The following is a 14,209-nucleotide window of genomic DNA, read 5'->3' as shown; positions in this document are numbered from 1 at the left end:
TATTTTGTCAGTGACAAAGTTACTGTGACAATGACAGTAGATACATTTAAAAACAGATCATAGAGCTTGTTGTAAAGGATAGTGTGTCTATTTCATTATTTTCACGACCAGCTTTTATGTGTCTGAATGGGGAAATGGCCCGCAAGCTTGGTGTTTCTCTGGAGAGAGAGAGTATTAGAAAATTAGTAATCGAAGAAGCTTTTAAACAAAAGGAAGAACTTAAAAAAACTCTCAAGGGACGCTTTCTGTTTCTTAAAATGGATGCCTGCACACGTCACAGAGTGAACTATTTTGCCATCAATGTCCGATTTGTTTGTGACAAAAATGAAATAGTTACCAAGACATTGGCAGTAAAAGACACCAAAGCTCATCACACCAGTGAGTTTCTCCAGGTCTTGGTGGAAAAGGTTCTGCAAGACTATGAACGTAAAAAAGAGCAAGTTCTTTCTGTCGTAACTGACAATGCTTCAAATATGATAAGTACTATTAAGCTAATGTGACCAGCAGTTAAAAGAACATTCTGGGTCCACAGACACAGAAATGTTTGAAATAGAGGAACACAGTATTGTAACTGAGGAGCAAACTGAAGTTGCTTCAGATGAACAGCAACATGATAGTTTAGATGATCTTGTTGAAACTGTGTCAATATGTTCTTTCATTCATCACATGCGCTGTGTTGTGCATACGCTACAGCTGGCTATAAGAGACAGTCTTCAAGAAGGACATGCTGCTGCACTGATTGGCAAGGTGAGAAAATTGGCTACTGTTGCCAGAACCCCTAAAGTTGACTCAATTTTGAAGAGACGTGCTGGAAAAGGGGCAATTATTGGTCAAGCCACACGATGGGGCAGTACTTACTTAATGATTCAGCGCTTGGTTGAAATGAAAACCTTTCTTGTAGACATGGCTAACCCTCATCTGACGCTAAATGAAAGTCAGTGGAATCAGGTGACTGAGCTGGAAAAATTGCTAGAGCACCCATTTACAGTGACTAAAAAATTACAAGCAGAGGACTTAACTCCAGGTATTTTCTTAAAGGAGTGGAAGAACCTGATGTTTCGCCTGTCCCAAAGAGGAGGGTTAATTGCAAGTGGCATTGCTACATCAATGAAACGGAGAGAGGAGCTACTATTACAAAATAACATTCTTTTGGCAGCTGTTTATGTAGACCCAATGCATCGGATTCTTCTAGATGATCAACAGCTAAGTAAAGGAAAAGAAGCTATGTTTGAAATAGCAGTAAGGATGAAAGGGTTGCAGAACAGTCAGGAGGAACAAGAAGAATTTGGTCGTCCTGCCACATCTTCACCCTCATCATCAACTGATGAAGAATTTAATTTCGAAAAAAATTTGGATCACAAGGACCGTGCAAAGCGTTCCCGCATAGAAGAAGAGTCATCCCCATCAAGGAACACAGCCAGTACATTTCAGCAGAATTTTTCATGTGCACTAAAAGAAATTGAGAAATTTGACCGTTCATCAAAAATAACAGTGCAACAAGCGATTCCTCTGTATCCTGACATTGTCAGAGATGTTGCCCGAGTGGTTACTGCTTTGCCACCAACACAAGTTAGTGTAGAGAGCTTGTTCTCTGCTCTCAAAATAATTAGATCAGATTTGAGGGCATCCATGAAGGAGGATCTGACAGAGGCAATACTTTTTCTGAGGACAAATTTATAGATTTCTTCTTATTAACTGCATAAAAGTGTTTATTGCATATTTACTTACAGTTTAGAAAAGTTTATAAAAGTTATTTGCTATATTCTAATTGTATTCTAATAAATGTAGTTTTTGCTCTAAGTGGTCTGATTACTTATATGATGGTGAGAAACTGAATAAGCACGATGTTTAATATTTTACAACAGTAAATTTGTTGTTATGAATTGGCCATTTATGAAGGAGTCGGAGTCGGAGCCTGATAAAATCCAGGAGTCGGAGTCGCAACTGTGGCTTACCGACTCCACAGCCCTGTCCCCAAGGCACCTATGTCAGGTCTGGGAGGCCTGAAAACCGCCCCAACCTGTCTGACTACCCCTGGACATAAGGAGGGGGATGGGGAGGACAGGAGCTGTACAAGTCAGACCCTGTGTGGTGATGATTGTGTGAAGACAGCACGCCAGAGAGAAGGAGAAGCATATGGACCCATTTTATCCTCTGTCTGCTTGATTATTGGACTCATCTCCTTGGACATTCATCCGGTTACTGAACTACATTCGTGTTCTGGACTACTGTATCCTCAGTGTGGTGGATAGTTTATGGACCTTTTAGTTTTGCCTACTAATAAAGGTCTTGGAATTGTTCACACTTCCCTCGCTCTGTTGATTGTGTGGTATCGGAGAAGGACCCCGTGACATCCCCATTAACAGCCCCACTTCCACAGTTGCATCCCAGCTTCTGTCACTAACCACTTCTCTTGGGCTTTCACAGCTCTCAACCTCTGAGACACCCAAAGACAGTAACACCATTGACCTGGTATTTGTCCGGCTCTGCTCAATATCCTACCTAAATAACTCACCGCTTCCCCTCTCTGACCACAACATTCTCTCCTTCACGCTCACAAATCCTCGCCCACCCCAGCACACTCCTACCTATCACACATTCCGAAATCTACAAGCCATTAACCTTCAGACACTTTCAGACTCCCTACAATCTTCCCTGTCCTGATCTGGCTGTTTATCACTACGACACTTTTAGAAGCACACTTGACCAGGTAGAGCCTCTCACCTTCAGAACATCCAAACACAGAGTAAAACAGCCCTGGCTCACATCGCAAACTCAACTTCTCCAGTGATGGCCTAGGAGTGCTGAACGCAGATGGAGAAAAACCTGCACACCAGCAGACTTCATCCACTTCAAATTTATGTTAAAAACCTATTACTCTGCCCTTCATCTTGCCAAACAGACCTACTTCTCCACCCTGATCTCCTCACTAGCCAACAACCCCAAGAAACTTTTTGACACCTTTCAATCCCTTCTCAGGCCAAAAGCACAAGCCCCTATCACAGATATTCATGCTGATGACCTGGCTTCCCACTTTATAGATAAAATAGATAATATCCGTCAGGAAATCCACTCCCAACCACCAAGTACTGTGACTCCCATCCCTCCCTGCTTTTCCCCTCTTCGCCAATCGTTACACTGGCTGCCCATTCATTATAGGATCCAATTCAAAGTACTTGTTCTCACCCATAAAGCTTTCCACAGTGCGGCACCCCCCTACATCTCCTCCCTCATTTCTGTCTTTCGGCCTAACCAACCGCTGCGCTGTGCAAACGACTTTCAACTATCCTCTGCACTAATCCGCACCTCCGACTCTAAGACTTCTCCCGCGCTGCGCCAATCCTCTGGAATGCTCTACCCCAAGAAATTAGGACTATCCACAATTTGGACAGTTTTAGGCGCTCCCTCAAAATGCATCCGTTCAGAGCGGCCTACCATGTTCACTAATCAAAGTCATTTTATATGTGTGTGTGTAGCCCATTCACTATATCTATCCCCCACTCCAAGATGGCTGGACCATCATTGTAAATACACCATTGTAAATACACACCTGTACTTTGTATCTCCCCCACCTCATTGTAGATTGTAAGCTCTCACGAGCAGGGTCGTCTTATTTTGCTTTAATTATTGTATTGGTAACGTTGTTACTTATGACTTGTGTTTTGAAACTGTAAAGCGCTGCGGAATATGTTGGCGCTATATAAATAACTATATAAATAAAGATTATTATTATTTTATGGGGTTTATTTCTGGCCTTAGGCTTTCCTATATTGCAAGAAAAATACCAGAAAAAAAAATGTAAAATGTTTCTAAAGAAAATTGGCTCCAAAATTGCATCAGGCGGTTTTAATTTCAGCCGGATCCTACCCCTCTCCATAGAGATAGAGCCTTCGGTCTAAGAGAGGATTAGCATTAGGTCCTGGCAACGAGAATCGCCTTATCGTGGCTGCCGGGTACGCATGAATTGGCCAATTTATGCGCTAAGAATTCTCAACATTTCATATCTCTAGTGCAGTAATGCAATTCAATTTTCATATTTCATGTTTTAGCATTACAGAGTGCTGCTTTTTGTTTGAATGTATATATGAGTTGGCGACTCTAGGAAAGCACCTGTTCAGACCTAATTTATGTTTGGATGCAGTAAGACAGCACCCTGAGCAACCCCGATACCCTTTACCCCTATACAGGGATCTGGATTTACAGCAGAGCCCAGGAGGTAGCTGTCTGGATAAGAGCAGCGGACCAGAGCAAAACGGTCGCCAGAAAGGGGTTAAAAAACGGGACCAAAAGCGTAGTCAGGAATCCAAGTCTAAACCAGGCGGGCAGCAGAGGTACAAAAATGGCAGACAGTAGCAGAGTCAAATCCAGGCCAAGGTCAGAATCATAAACCCAAAGGGAGGCAGAGGTACAAAATCGTTAGGCAGGCGCAGAGTCAGAAATCCAGGCAAAGGTCAGAATCAAAGATAGCAAATAACAAACTAGCACACTGGGGGAAACCAAGAGGCAGGAACAGCCGTCCCCGATTTTGACCGTGACATGACAGTCCGGCGCCTTCCAGACAGGAATAGCAGAGCTCGGGTCTGACGGCAACGTGCCAGTCTGGTGCCTCCTAGTGGCCGAAGCAGGAACAGCAGTCCCTGTATCCGATGGCGATGTGACAGTACCCCGCCTTCTAAGAGGGGCCTCTGGACCCTCAAAACCAGGTTTGTTAGGGTGAAGGAGGTTAAATTTTCTAATCAAACCTTTGGCGTGGATGTCACTAGCGGGAACCCAGGACCTCTCCTCTGGGCCATAGCCCTTCCAGTGCACCAGGTACTGCACGGAACCTCTCACTAAGCGGGAGTCAAGAACACCCTGGACTTCGTATTCCAAGATGCCCCTGACCAAAACAGGAGGAGGAGGGGACTGGACAGGATGGATTGGAGAGCGGTACAACTTGAGAAGAGATTTGTGGAAAACATTGGGCAATTTAAAAGACTGAGGGAGTTTTAAACGAAAAGCTACAGGGTTAATCACTTCCAATATTTCATATGGACCAATGAATCTGGGACCTAGTTTGGCAGACGGCACTTTAAGCTTGATATTCTTGGTGGAAAGCCAGACCTTGTCCCCAACTCCCAGGTGCGGTCCCTTGGATCGCCGTCTATTTGCAGCAAAAGCTGGGACCCCTTCAAGTTTGTGTTTACTTGACCAGATAGTCTTTAACCGATGTATAGATTTTTCTACCCCCGGGAGCTCCGACAACCTGGCCGAAAATGAACCAAAGCGTGGGTGCAGTCCGTGATTGCAGTAGAAAGGGGTAGTTTTGATGGACTCCTGGTATTGGTTGTTCAGGGCGAACTCAGCTAATGGCAGATGTTCCACCCAATAGGATTGATGCTCCAATATGTAACAGCGGAGATACTGCTCCAGAGCCTGGTTGGTGCGTTCAGTTTGACCATTGGTCTCAGGGTGATAGGCAGAGGAGAAGGACAATTCAACACCCATGCGTTTGCAGAACGCCCTCCAGAACTTGTAAACGAACTGGGTACTGTGACGGGAGTATTCTCCAGAGCAAGGAGGAACAACAGGCCTGGGAACGATCCAACAGATTTATTGACCAGAACACAGGAACAACACGAAGGTAATTTGCAGAGTCCCAAAATAAGTCCACAGGAAACTGATTCGGGGGCACCTCCCGACAATCCTTGTGCCAGATCACAAAACCATAGTCCTTTTAGAGTCCCAGAAATCCGCCACGATCACACTAAGGCCGAGGCTTCCTCAGACAGCCTCGCCCTTCTCTTTCAGCATCCAACTCACATCTGATGGGTCACACATAAGTCCATTGTCTTGGGCTCCTGGGATCAGCCCAAGTGTAGGGGAGTAGAAGTTCCCACCTCCTAGTCAATGGTTTGGTCCATCGCATGGCTCCGAGGTGTCTACGAGGATGTGTATTGTGAGTCCTCCCCCTGCTGAGGAGAACAATGGTGATTCCCCTAGCTGTGTTGACCCAAGCCTGAATTCAATTATGGTCTAGATACACAAGTCTTGTGGAAAGGAGACAGGTTACTTACATAATTACATTATAGTCCCAGAGACACAGGCAATGGGGAAAGGAAACATATTGTTACAGGTATACACAAGACATGGCAAAGTATTGGGGAAAAATACATATCATGACAGGTACCCCTGTTGGACACAATATTCACCCGAGTGCCGTGCAATCGTATAACATGAACAATGAAGCGCTTACTCAAAGTTTCAGAATTAGGTAAACCAGACAGGGGAACAAGATGACATTGCTTACTGAACCTATCCACCACCACCCAGATACACGTCCTCCCTTCTGAGGGCGGCAGGTCAGTAATGAAGTCCATGGAGATGTGGGTCCATGGACTCTCAGGGATGGGCAAGGACTGGAGCCAGCCGGCAGGGCGATAATGGGGGGACTTGGCGCGGGCACAGATTTCACAAGCTAACACAATCTTTACTATCCTTAACCACCGTCTGCCACCAAAATTCCTAGTCACCAGTCTGGTGGTATTATTGACACCAGGATGGCCTGTCAGAACAGAGTCGTGCGACTCTTTCAGAACTTGCAGGCGAAACGTGGCCGGAACTAACAATTTTTTGGGGGGGCATCATGTCAGGGGCTTGTTCTGGGGACCTACGGATCACCTGCAGAAGGTCCAAAGACACAGCCGAAACAACAATCCCATTGGCCAATATTGGAACTGCTTCAGAGTCCTCGGCTTGTGAGGGGCAAAAACTGAGAGGGCATCAGCCCTTACGTTTTTAGTACCTGGACGGAATGTGATAAAGTCAAATCTCGAGAAAAACAAGGCCCACCTTGCCTGTCTAGAATTCAGGCTTTTGGCTGACTCCAGGTAGGTCAAGTTCTTGTGATCTGTGATCACTGTAATTTTATGTTTAGCACCTTCGAGGAAGTGACGCCATTCCTCAAAGGCCCATTTTATGGCCAACAATTCCCGATTCTCTATATCATAATTCCTCTCCGTAGGAGACAACTTTCGGGAAAAGAAAGCACATGGACGAAGTTGTGCAAGGGCTGCCGTGCCTTGTGAAAGCAGTGCCCCTACTCCAACCTCAGAGTCATCCACTTCTACCACAAACGGCCGGTCTAGGTCAGGATGGATTAGTACCAGGTTAGCCACAAAACACTCCTTTAAGGTAGAAAATGCCTAAAGTGCCTCAGGTTTCCAATTAGCCACATCTGCCCCCTTCCGGGTCAAATCCGTGAGTGGTTTGGCAATCTCTGAGAAACCCTTGATAAATTTGCGGTAATAATTGGCAAACCCTAAGAATCGCTGCAGCGCTTTTAGCGATTTGGGTTGTACCCATGCTATAATGGGATGGATCTTGGCAGGATCCATGCGGAACCCTTTGCCTGAGACCATGTACCCCAGAAACTGTACCTCCTCAGCAAAAAAAAACACATTTCTCTAGTTTAGCAAATAAAGAATGTTCTCGCAGTCTTTGGAGCACAGAACAGATGTGTTGAGCGTGTCGCAGGGTCAGCAGAGTAAATCAGGATGTCATCCAAATACATGACTACATACACCCCACAAATGTCTCTGAAAATACCATTCACAAAATTTTGAAACACGGCAAGTGCGTTACTAAGTCCGAACGGCATTACGAGGTACTCAAAGTGGCCAAGGGGGTGTTAAACGCGGTTTTCCACTCATCTCCCTCTCTTATGCAGACTAGATTATATGCCCCCCGGAGGTCAAGTTTAGTAAACCAACGGGCTCCCATAAGCTGATTAAAAAGATCAGGGATGAGTGGAAGCGGATACTGGTTCTTTACAGTGATTGCGTTTAATTCCCGGTAATCAATGCAGGGTCTGAGACCTCCATCTTTCTTTTCCACAAAGAACCCGGCCCCAACTGGTGAAGTGGACGGTCTAACAAAGCCTTTTTGTAAACTGTCTGCTATGTAGTCATTCATGGCCTGACGCTCTGGACCAGAGAGATTAAATATTCTCCCCTTTGGGAGACGGGCTTCCGGAATCAAGTCTATAGGGCAATCATGTTCTCTATGAGGGGGTAATTTCTCAGATTCCACTTCAGAAAAGACATCCTCATAGTCCCTGAAAGCAAACGGTATGACGGGGGTTGTAACATTAACCTGGCTCACTGCTAGCGATATGCAGTTATCCTGACACTGTGGACTCCAGCGCACAATATCACCAAGGTGCCAGTCAATGACAGGATTGTGCTTGTGTAACCACGGCATACCCAAAACAACTGCGACTGATAAATCATCAATCACAAAAGATGAGATATGTTCCGTATGTAATGCCCCCACTGACATAGCAATTCCTGGAGTAACGAGATCCACTCCACCCTGAATAATAGATGTGCCATTGATAGCAGTGGTTTTAGTAGGGGCACTAAGCCTCAATAGCGGTACACCCAGATTCCTGGCAACCAAAGAATCCATGAAATTTCCCTCAGAGCCACTATCCACATAAGCCTTCAAGCACAAAGATTTCTTACAAAATAAGAGAGAGACGGGTAACAAAACTTTAGCCGCATTTGCGGGCAATATCTGAGCCCCCGGGCAGGTTTGACCAGAGCTGCCCAGGGGCCGATGTCCCAGGACTGTGGATCTCTGACGTCTGGCGTTTTCCCTGAAGTCTCCAGACTGCTGCATGCTTGTGTAGGAGGATGAGAGTGCTCCTCCAGGCTGTGCACTGAAGCAGGTAACAGGTGTTAGGTCAAAGAACCAACTCACGCAGGAGAAGGGAGAAGAAAAAAAAGGTCAGGGACACTGCTTTTATATATGTTGGATATATACAAAAACGGTTTTTTGGGCCAGATATAATGTGACGTCCGTCTGCGAGTCTGGGCTGTAGTAAGACAGCACCCCGAGCAACCCCGATACCCTTTACCCCTATACAGGGATCTGGATTTACAGCAGAGCCCAGGAGGTAGCTGTCTAGATAAAAGCAGCGGACCAGAGCAGGACGGTCGCCAGAAAGGGGTTAAAAAACGGGACCAAAAGCGTAGTCAGGAATCCAAGTCTAAACCAGGTGGGCAGCAGAGGTATAAAAACGGCAGACAGTAGCAGAGTCAAATCCAGGCCAAGGTCAGAGTCATTAAACCGGGAGGGAGGCAGAGGTACAAAATCGTTAGGCAGGAGCAGAGTCAGAAATCCAGGCAAAGGTCAGAGTCAAAGATAGCAAATAACAAACTAGCACACTGGGGAAACCAAGACTATATCTGGCGGCCTGCAAGACAGGCCCCAAGGTATTTGAGGGATCAGATCATCCATCACAGGTTCACGGTCTGACGACGTCATTAGGACCGCCCCCAGGACCAGGCCAGATGGTGATGCACCAACCCCTTCATGACCGACAGAGGAGCGCAGCCTGCGGCCGCCAGATGCCTGCGGAGGAGCCTCCTCCCTGTTAGCAGTACCCACGGGCGGACCACGTCGCCTCCCAGTGGCCGAGGCAGGAACAGCCATCCCCGAGTTTGACCGTGACTTGACAGTCCGGCGCCTCCCAGAGGCCAAGACCGGAATAGCAGAGCACGGATCTGACGGCGACGTGCCAGTCTGATGCCTCCTAGTGGCCGAAGCAGGAACAGCAGTCCCTGTATACGATGGCGATGTGACACCCTGATTGTATGGACCAGCCATAATGTTAAGCGTGTAACAGTACAGACACAGAGGGCTAATAGATGCATAAAGCATGTGGGAACATGAAGTGGGAAACCTGGTTATGGTAAAACTTTTGACTGTGCCACCCAGGGATAGATTAGGTTAATGTGTTGAGGTGGTAGGCCAGTCTGAATAAATGCGTTTTCAGGGCACGCTTAAGATTGTGGGGATTGGGGACTAATTGTATTGACCTGGGAAGTGCTTTCCAAAGAATTGGCGCAGCACGTGTAAAGTCTTGGAGACGGGAGTGGGAGGTTCTGATTATCGAGGATGCTAACCTCAGGTCATCAGCAGAACGGAGGGCGCGGGTAGGGTGGTATACTGAAACAAGGGAGGAGATGTAGGGTGGTGCTGAGCCATGGAGGGCTTTGTGGTGAGGGTAATAAGTTTATACTGGATTCTGGAGTGGATGGGTAGCCAGTGTAATGACTGGGGGCACATAGGGGACATTGCTAATATATGTGGCACATAGGGGACATTACTAATATATGGGGGCACATAGGGAGCATTACTAATATATGGGTGCACATAGGGAGCATTACTAATATATGGGGGCACATAGGGGACATTACTAATATATGGGGCACATAGGGGACATTACTAATATATGGGGCACATAGGGGGCATTACTAATACATGGGGGCACATAGGCGGCATTACTAATACATGGGGGCACACAAGGGGCAGTAATACTATGTAGGGGCACATAGAAGGAATTATGGCCGCCTGCAGGTGAATAGGGGAATATTATCATGTGGGGGGAAGAAGGGAGAATTATTACAGTGGTCGGGACAAAGGGTGAGGCAGGGCCGGTTTTAGGCAAAGTGGGGCCCTAGGCAAAGTTTAAAATGGGGCCCCAAATGCTAACATATTGCACATTACACAGAAGCATTTCGGTTGTAGCTACATGTGCTGAGTTCAGGCCGCTAAGGCTAGTTTCACAATAGCGTTTCCTGGAGCTGCGGAGAGATGCGCACGGCCGCCATGAAGCTCCGTCCACTGCCGCATGTCCTCCGGTCAGCTCCGCCTATGGGCGCATGACGCTGCATGCGACTTGTGGACCCTATCTTTAGCATTGGGTACCCAGGCCGTGCACAGGTATGCGTTTGCCGGCGCAGGCGTCCATTTGATGGTGCGCCAATCTCACCAAAATGCAATACGGTGCGATTCCGTGAAAAGGACGCATGCACCGGCAAACGCATACCTGCACACGGCCTGCGTATCCAACGCTAAAAATAGGGGACGCAAGTCGCATGCAGCGTCATGCGCCCATAGGCGGAGCTGACCGTAGGAGGTGCGGCCGTGGGCGGAGCTTCATGGCGGCCGTGCGCATCCCTCTGCAGCTCCAGGAAACGCTAGTGTGAAACTAGCCTAAACGAGTGTGATCGACAATACTGAAGTCGTTCAACAATTGTTTCCCGGCCTCTTTCCACTGTCTGAGAAAGAAAGATGGGGACAGAACGATCACTAATGGATCACTAACAGATTACCATACAGTATCATGTTATCTACAGTTTACCCCTTATAGTCCTCCATATAATATAATGTGCCCCATATTCCTCCATATAGTATAATACACTCCTCATAGTCCTCCATATAGTATAATACTGTACACCGCCAGTCATCCATGTAGTACAATTCACTTCCCATAGTATAATGCTCCCCATAGTTCGTCATATAATGTATTCCCCATAGTCCTCGATACAGTATAATGCAGCCCACATATAGTATAATGCAGCCATCCCATAGAGCATAATGCAGCCCTGCCATACAATATAATGTAACCCCCATAGAATATAATGCAGCCTCGCCATACAGTATAATGTAACCCCCCATAGAATATAATACAGCCCTTCTCTTATAGTATAATGCAGCCATCCCATAGAGCATAATGCAGCTACCCCACAGAATATAATGTAGCCCCCCTCATATACTATAGTGCAGCCCCACATAGATTATGCAGCACCTTATATAGTATAATGTAGCCCCTCCATAGAATACAATGTAGCCTTCTCATATAGTATAATGTAGCCCCCTCAGAGTATGATGCAATCACCTCCCATAAAATATAATATAATACAGCCCCTCATAAAATATAATGTAGCCCCCCTCATATACTCTAGTGCAGCCCCCCATAGAATAATGTACCCCCTCCGTAGAATACAATGTAGCCTTCTCATATAGTATAATGTAGCCCCCTCAGAGTATGATGCAATCACTCCCCATAAAATATAATATAATACAGCCCCTCATAGAATATAATGTAGCCCCCCTCATATACTCTAGTGCAGCCCCCCACAGAATATAATGCAGCCCCTATAGTATAATGTACCCCCTCCGTAGAATACAATGTAGCCTTCTCATATAGTATAATGTAGCCCCCTCAGAGTATGATGCAATCACCTCCCATAAAATATAATATAATACAGCCCCCCATATTATATAACAGCCTCCCCCATAGAATATAATTTAAAATGTACCCTCCATGGTATAAAACACAGCCGCATAGTATATAGCCCAGCACCACATGGTATATAGCCCAGCCACACATGGTATACAGCCCAGCACTACATGGTATACAGCCCAGCCACACATGGTATATAGCCCAGCCACACATGGTATACAGCACAGCACCATATGGTATATAGCACAGCCTCACATGGTATATAGCCTTGGCCACACATGGTATACAGCCTTGGCCACACATGGTATACAGTCCAGCCACACATGGTATATAGCCCAGCACCACATGGTATACAGCCCAGCCACACATGGTATACAGCCCAGCCACACATGGTAGACAGCCCAGCCACATGGTATACAGCACAGCCACACATGGTATATAGCCCAGCACAACATGGTATATAGCACAGGCCACACATGGTATATAGCCCAGGCCACACATGGTATATAGCCCAGGCCACACATGGTATATAGCCCAGGCCACACATGGTATATAGCCCAGACCACACATGGTATATAGCCCAGGCCACACATGGTATATAGCCCTGACCACACATGGTATACAGCCCAGCCATACATGGTATATAGCCCTGACCACACATGGTATACAGCCCAGCCACACATGGTATATATAGCCCAGCACCACATGGTATACAGCCCAGGCCACACATGGTATACAGCCCAGGCCACACATGGTATACAGCCCAGGCCACACATGGTATATCATTCCCCCCCCCACCCCAGAATGGCCCCACAGTCCAGCACACACAACGTGCTCGTGCTGCTCCCGCTCTGCCTGGCACACGGTGTGCAGAGTGCGCGATGAGCACCCGCTGTGTCACAGGCAGAGCAGAGAATGATGGGAGAGGAAGAGTCAGCTGAGGCGCCTCCATCATTACCTCCTTCCATGCAGAGAGAGGGGGGGGAGTTGGCCCTGAGGGGAGGACATTACTGTCTGGAGGCAAAGAGGAAACCGCAATCAGTGCACAGACGCAGCCAGGAACCCCAGGTGTGAATAAGCGCTGTAGTGAGAGTGAGAATAACACGTGTACAGCGCTGCGGAGTCTGGAGGCGATATAGGAGGAGGGATAAATGCCCCGCACAGAGGATGCCGAGGACTCTGCACAGACCTCCCCCTGCAGAGCCGCGCACCGGGACACCGGTAAGAAACCACGGGAGATAACGGAACTTCCTGCCCAAGATTCCTGTCAGGGGATGACGTCACCGGAAGGGGCGGGGCCTTAGTCATTTGCCGGTCGCCAGTTTGCTCTCTGAAGGTGAGAGGTGTAGTGGGCGTGTCAGGGGAGTGGCAGTCTCCGGAGCTGCAGCCGCTCATTGGCTGTGCAGCTCCGCGCTTTGATTGGCTGCCAGGATGCAATTGGCCTGACGCTGATTGGTGCAGCAGGGCAGCGAAGGCGCGCATTCAGGAGCGCGCTCTGTCCCTGATGCACTGCCGGGCTAGAAGGTGGAAGGGCAAATGCTAGATTGTATGGGCTCCTTCCAGGTGTGATGTCAGTTCTGGGGGCGTGTCATACCGGGGGGCGTGTTCTGACAGCAAAGGCAGAGAGAGAAGCCTCCATTACACACGTGTCTCAGCTGTCTCTCTGGCGGCTGTCAGCAGTGTGGAGTGAGGTCAGTGACAGACAGGAGGGTTTAGTAGTGAGCCGGCTAGACTGTATGGGCTGCAGTTAGGACCTGGAAGGAGCCTATACACTCTGCGCTCAACCTAAGGAAACTTCCAGCCCGGAGAGTCCTGCCAGGGGATGACGTCACCGGAAGGGGCGGGGCCTTAACCTCTGCTGGCCGAGAGTTTGCGTTGTGTAGAGGGAGTGTCAGGGGAGTGACTGTTTGGGAGCTGCAGCCGCTCATTGGCTGTGCAGCTCCGCGCTTTGATTGGCTGCCAGGCTGCAATTGGCCTGACTCTGATTGGTGCAGCAGTCCCTGAGTCACTGGCGGGCTAGAAGGTGGAAGGCCCTGACTGCTCTGTGGCACAGGACCTGTGATGAGGTCACAGGAGGGGCAGAGTCAGTGGTCACATGATCAGGAGCCTCTGCTTGCTGGTTGTCATGGTGCT

General features: G+C 47.8%; 1 protein-coding gene across 6 annotated transcripts in view; it reads right to left on the bottom strand.

The window, feature by feature from the left end:
- The window catches only part of LOC141051387 (uncharacterized), a 43,506-nt gene extending 29,953 nt beyond the window's left edge, over positions 1-13,553 (bottom strand). For 3 of the 6 annotated variants that reach the window (XM_073548334.1, XM_073548336.1, XM_073548335.1), the window contains exon 1: positions 13,035-13,553. In XM_073548334.1, the coding sequence (XP_073404435.1) occupies positions 13,035-13,044 (10 nt within the window). In that variant the 5' untranslated portion in view covers positions 13,045-13,553. The remainder of the gene's footprint in view (positions 1-13,034) is intronic. The other 3 variants (XM_073548339.1, XM_073548337.1, XM_073548338.1) reach the window with 3 other exon arrangements.
- Between the last annotated feature and the right edge of the window lie 656 nt (positions 13,554-14,209).

Source organism: Dendrobates tinctorius, unplaced genomic scaffold, assembly GCF_039654945.1.
Source record: "Dendrobates tinctorius isolate UK_male_01 unplaced genomic scaffold, ASM3965494v1 ptg000157l, whole genome shotgun sequence".
Lineage (NCBI taxonomy): Eukaryota > Metazoa > Chordata > Amphibia > Anura > Dendrobatidae > Dendrobates > Dendrobates tinctorius.
This window is presented reverse-complemented; position numbering and strand designations above follow the sequence as displayed.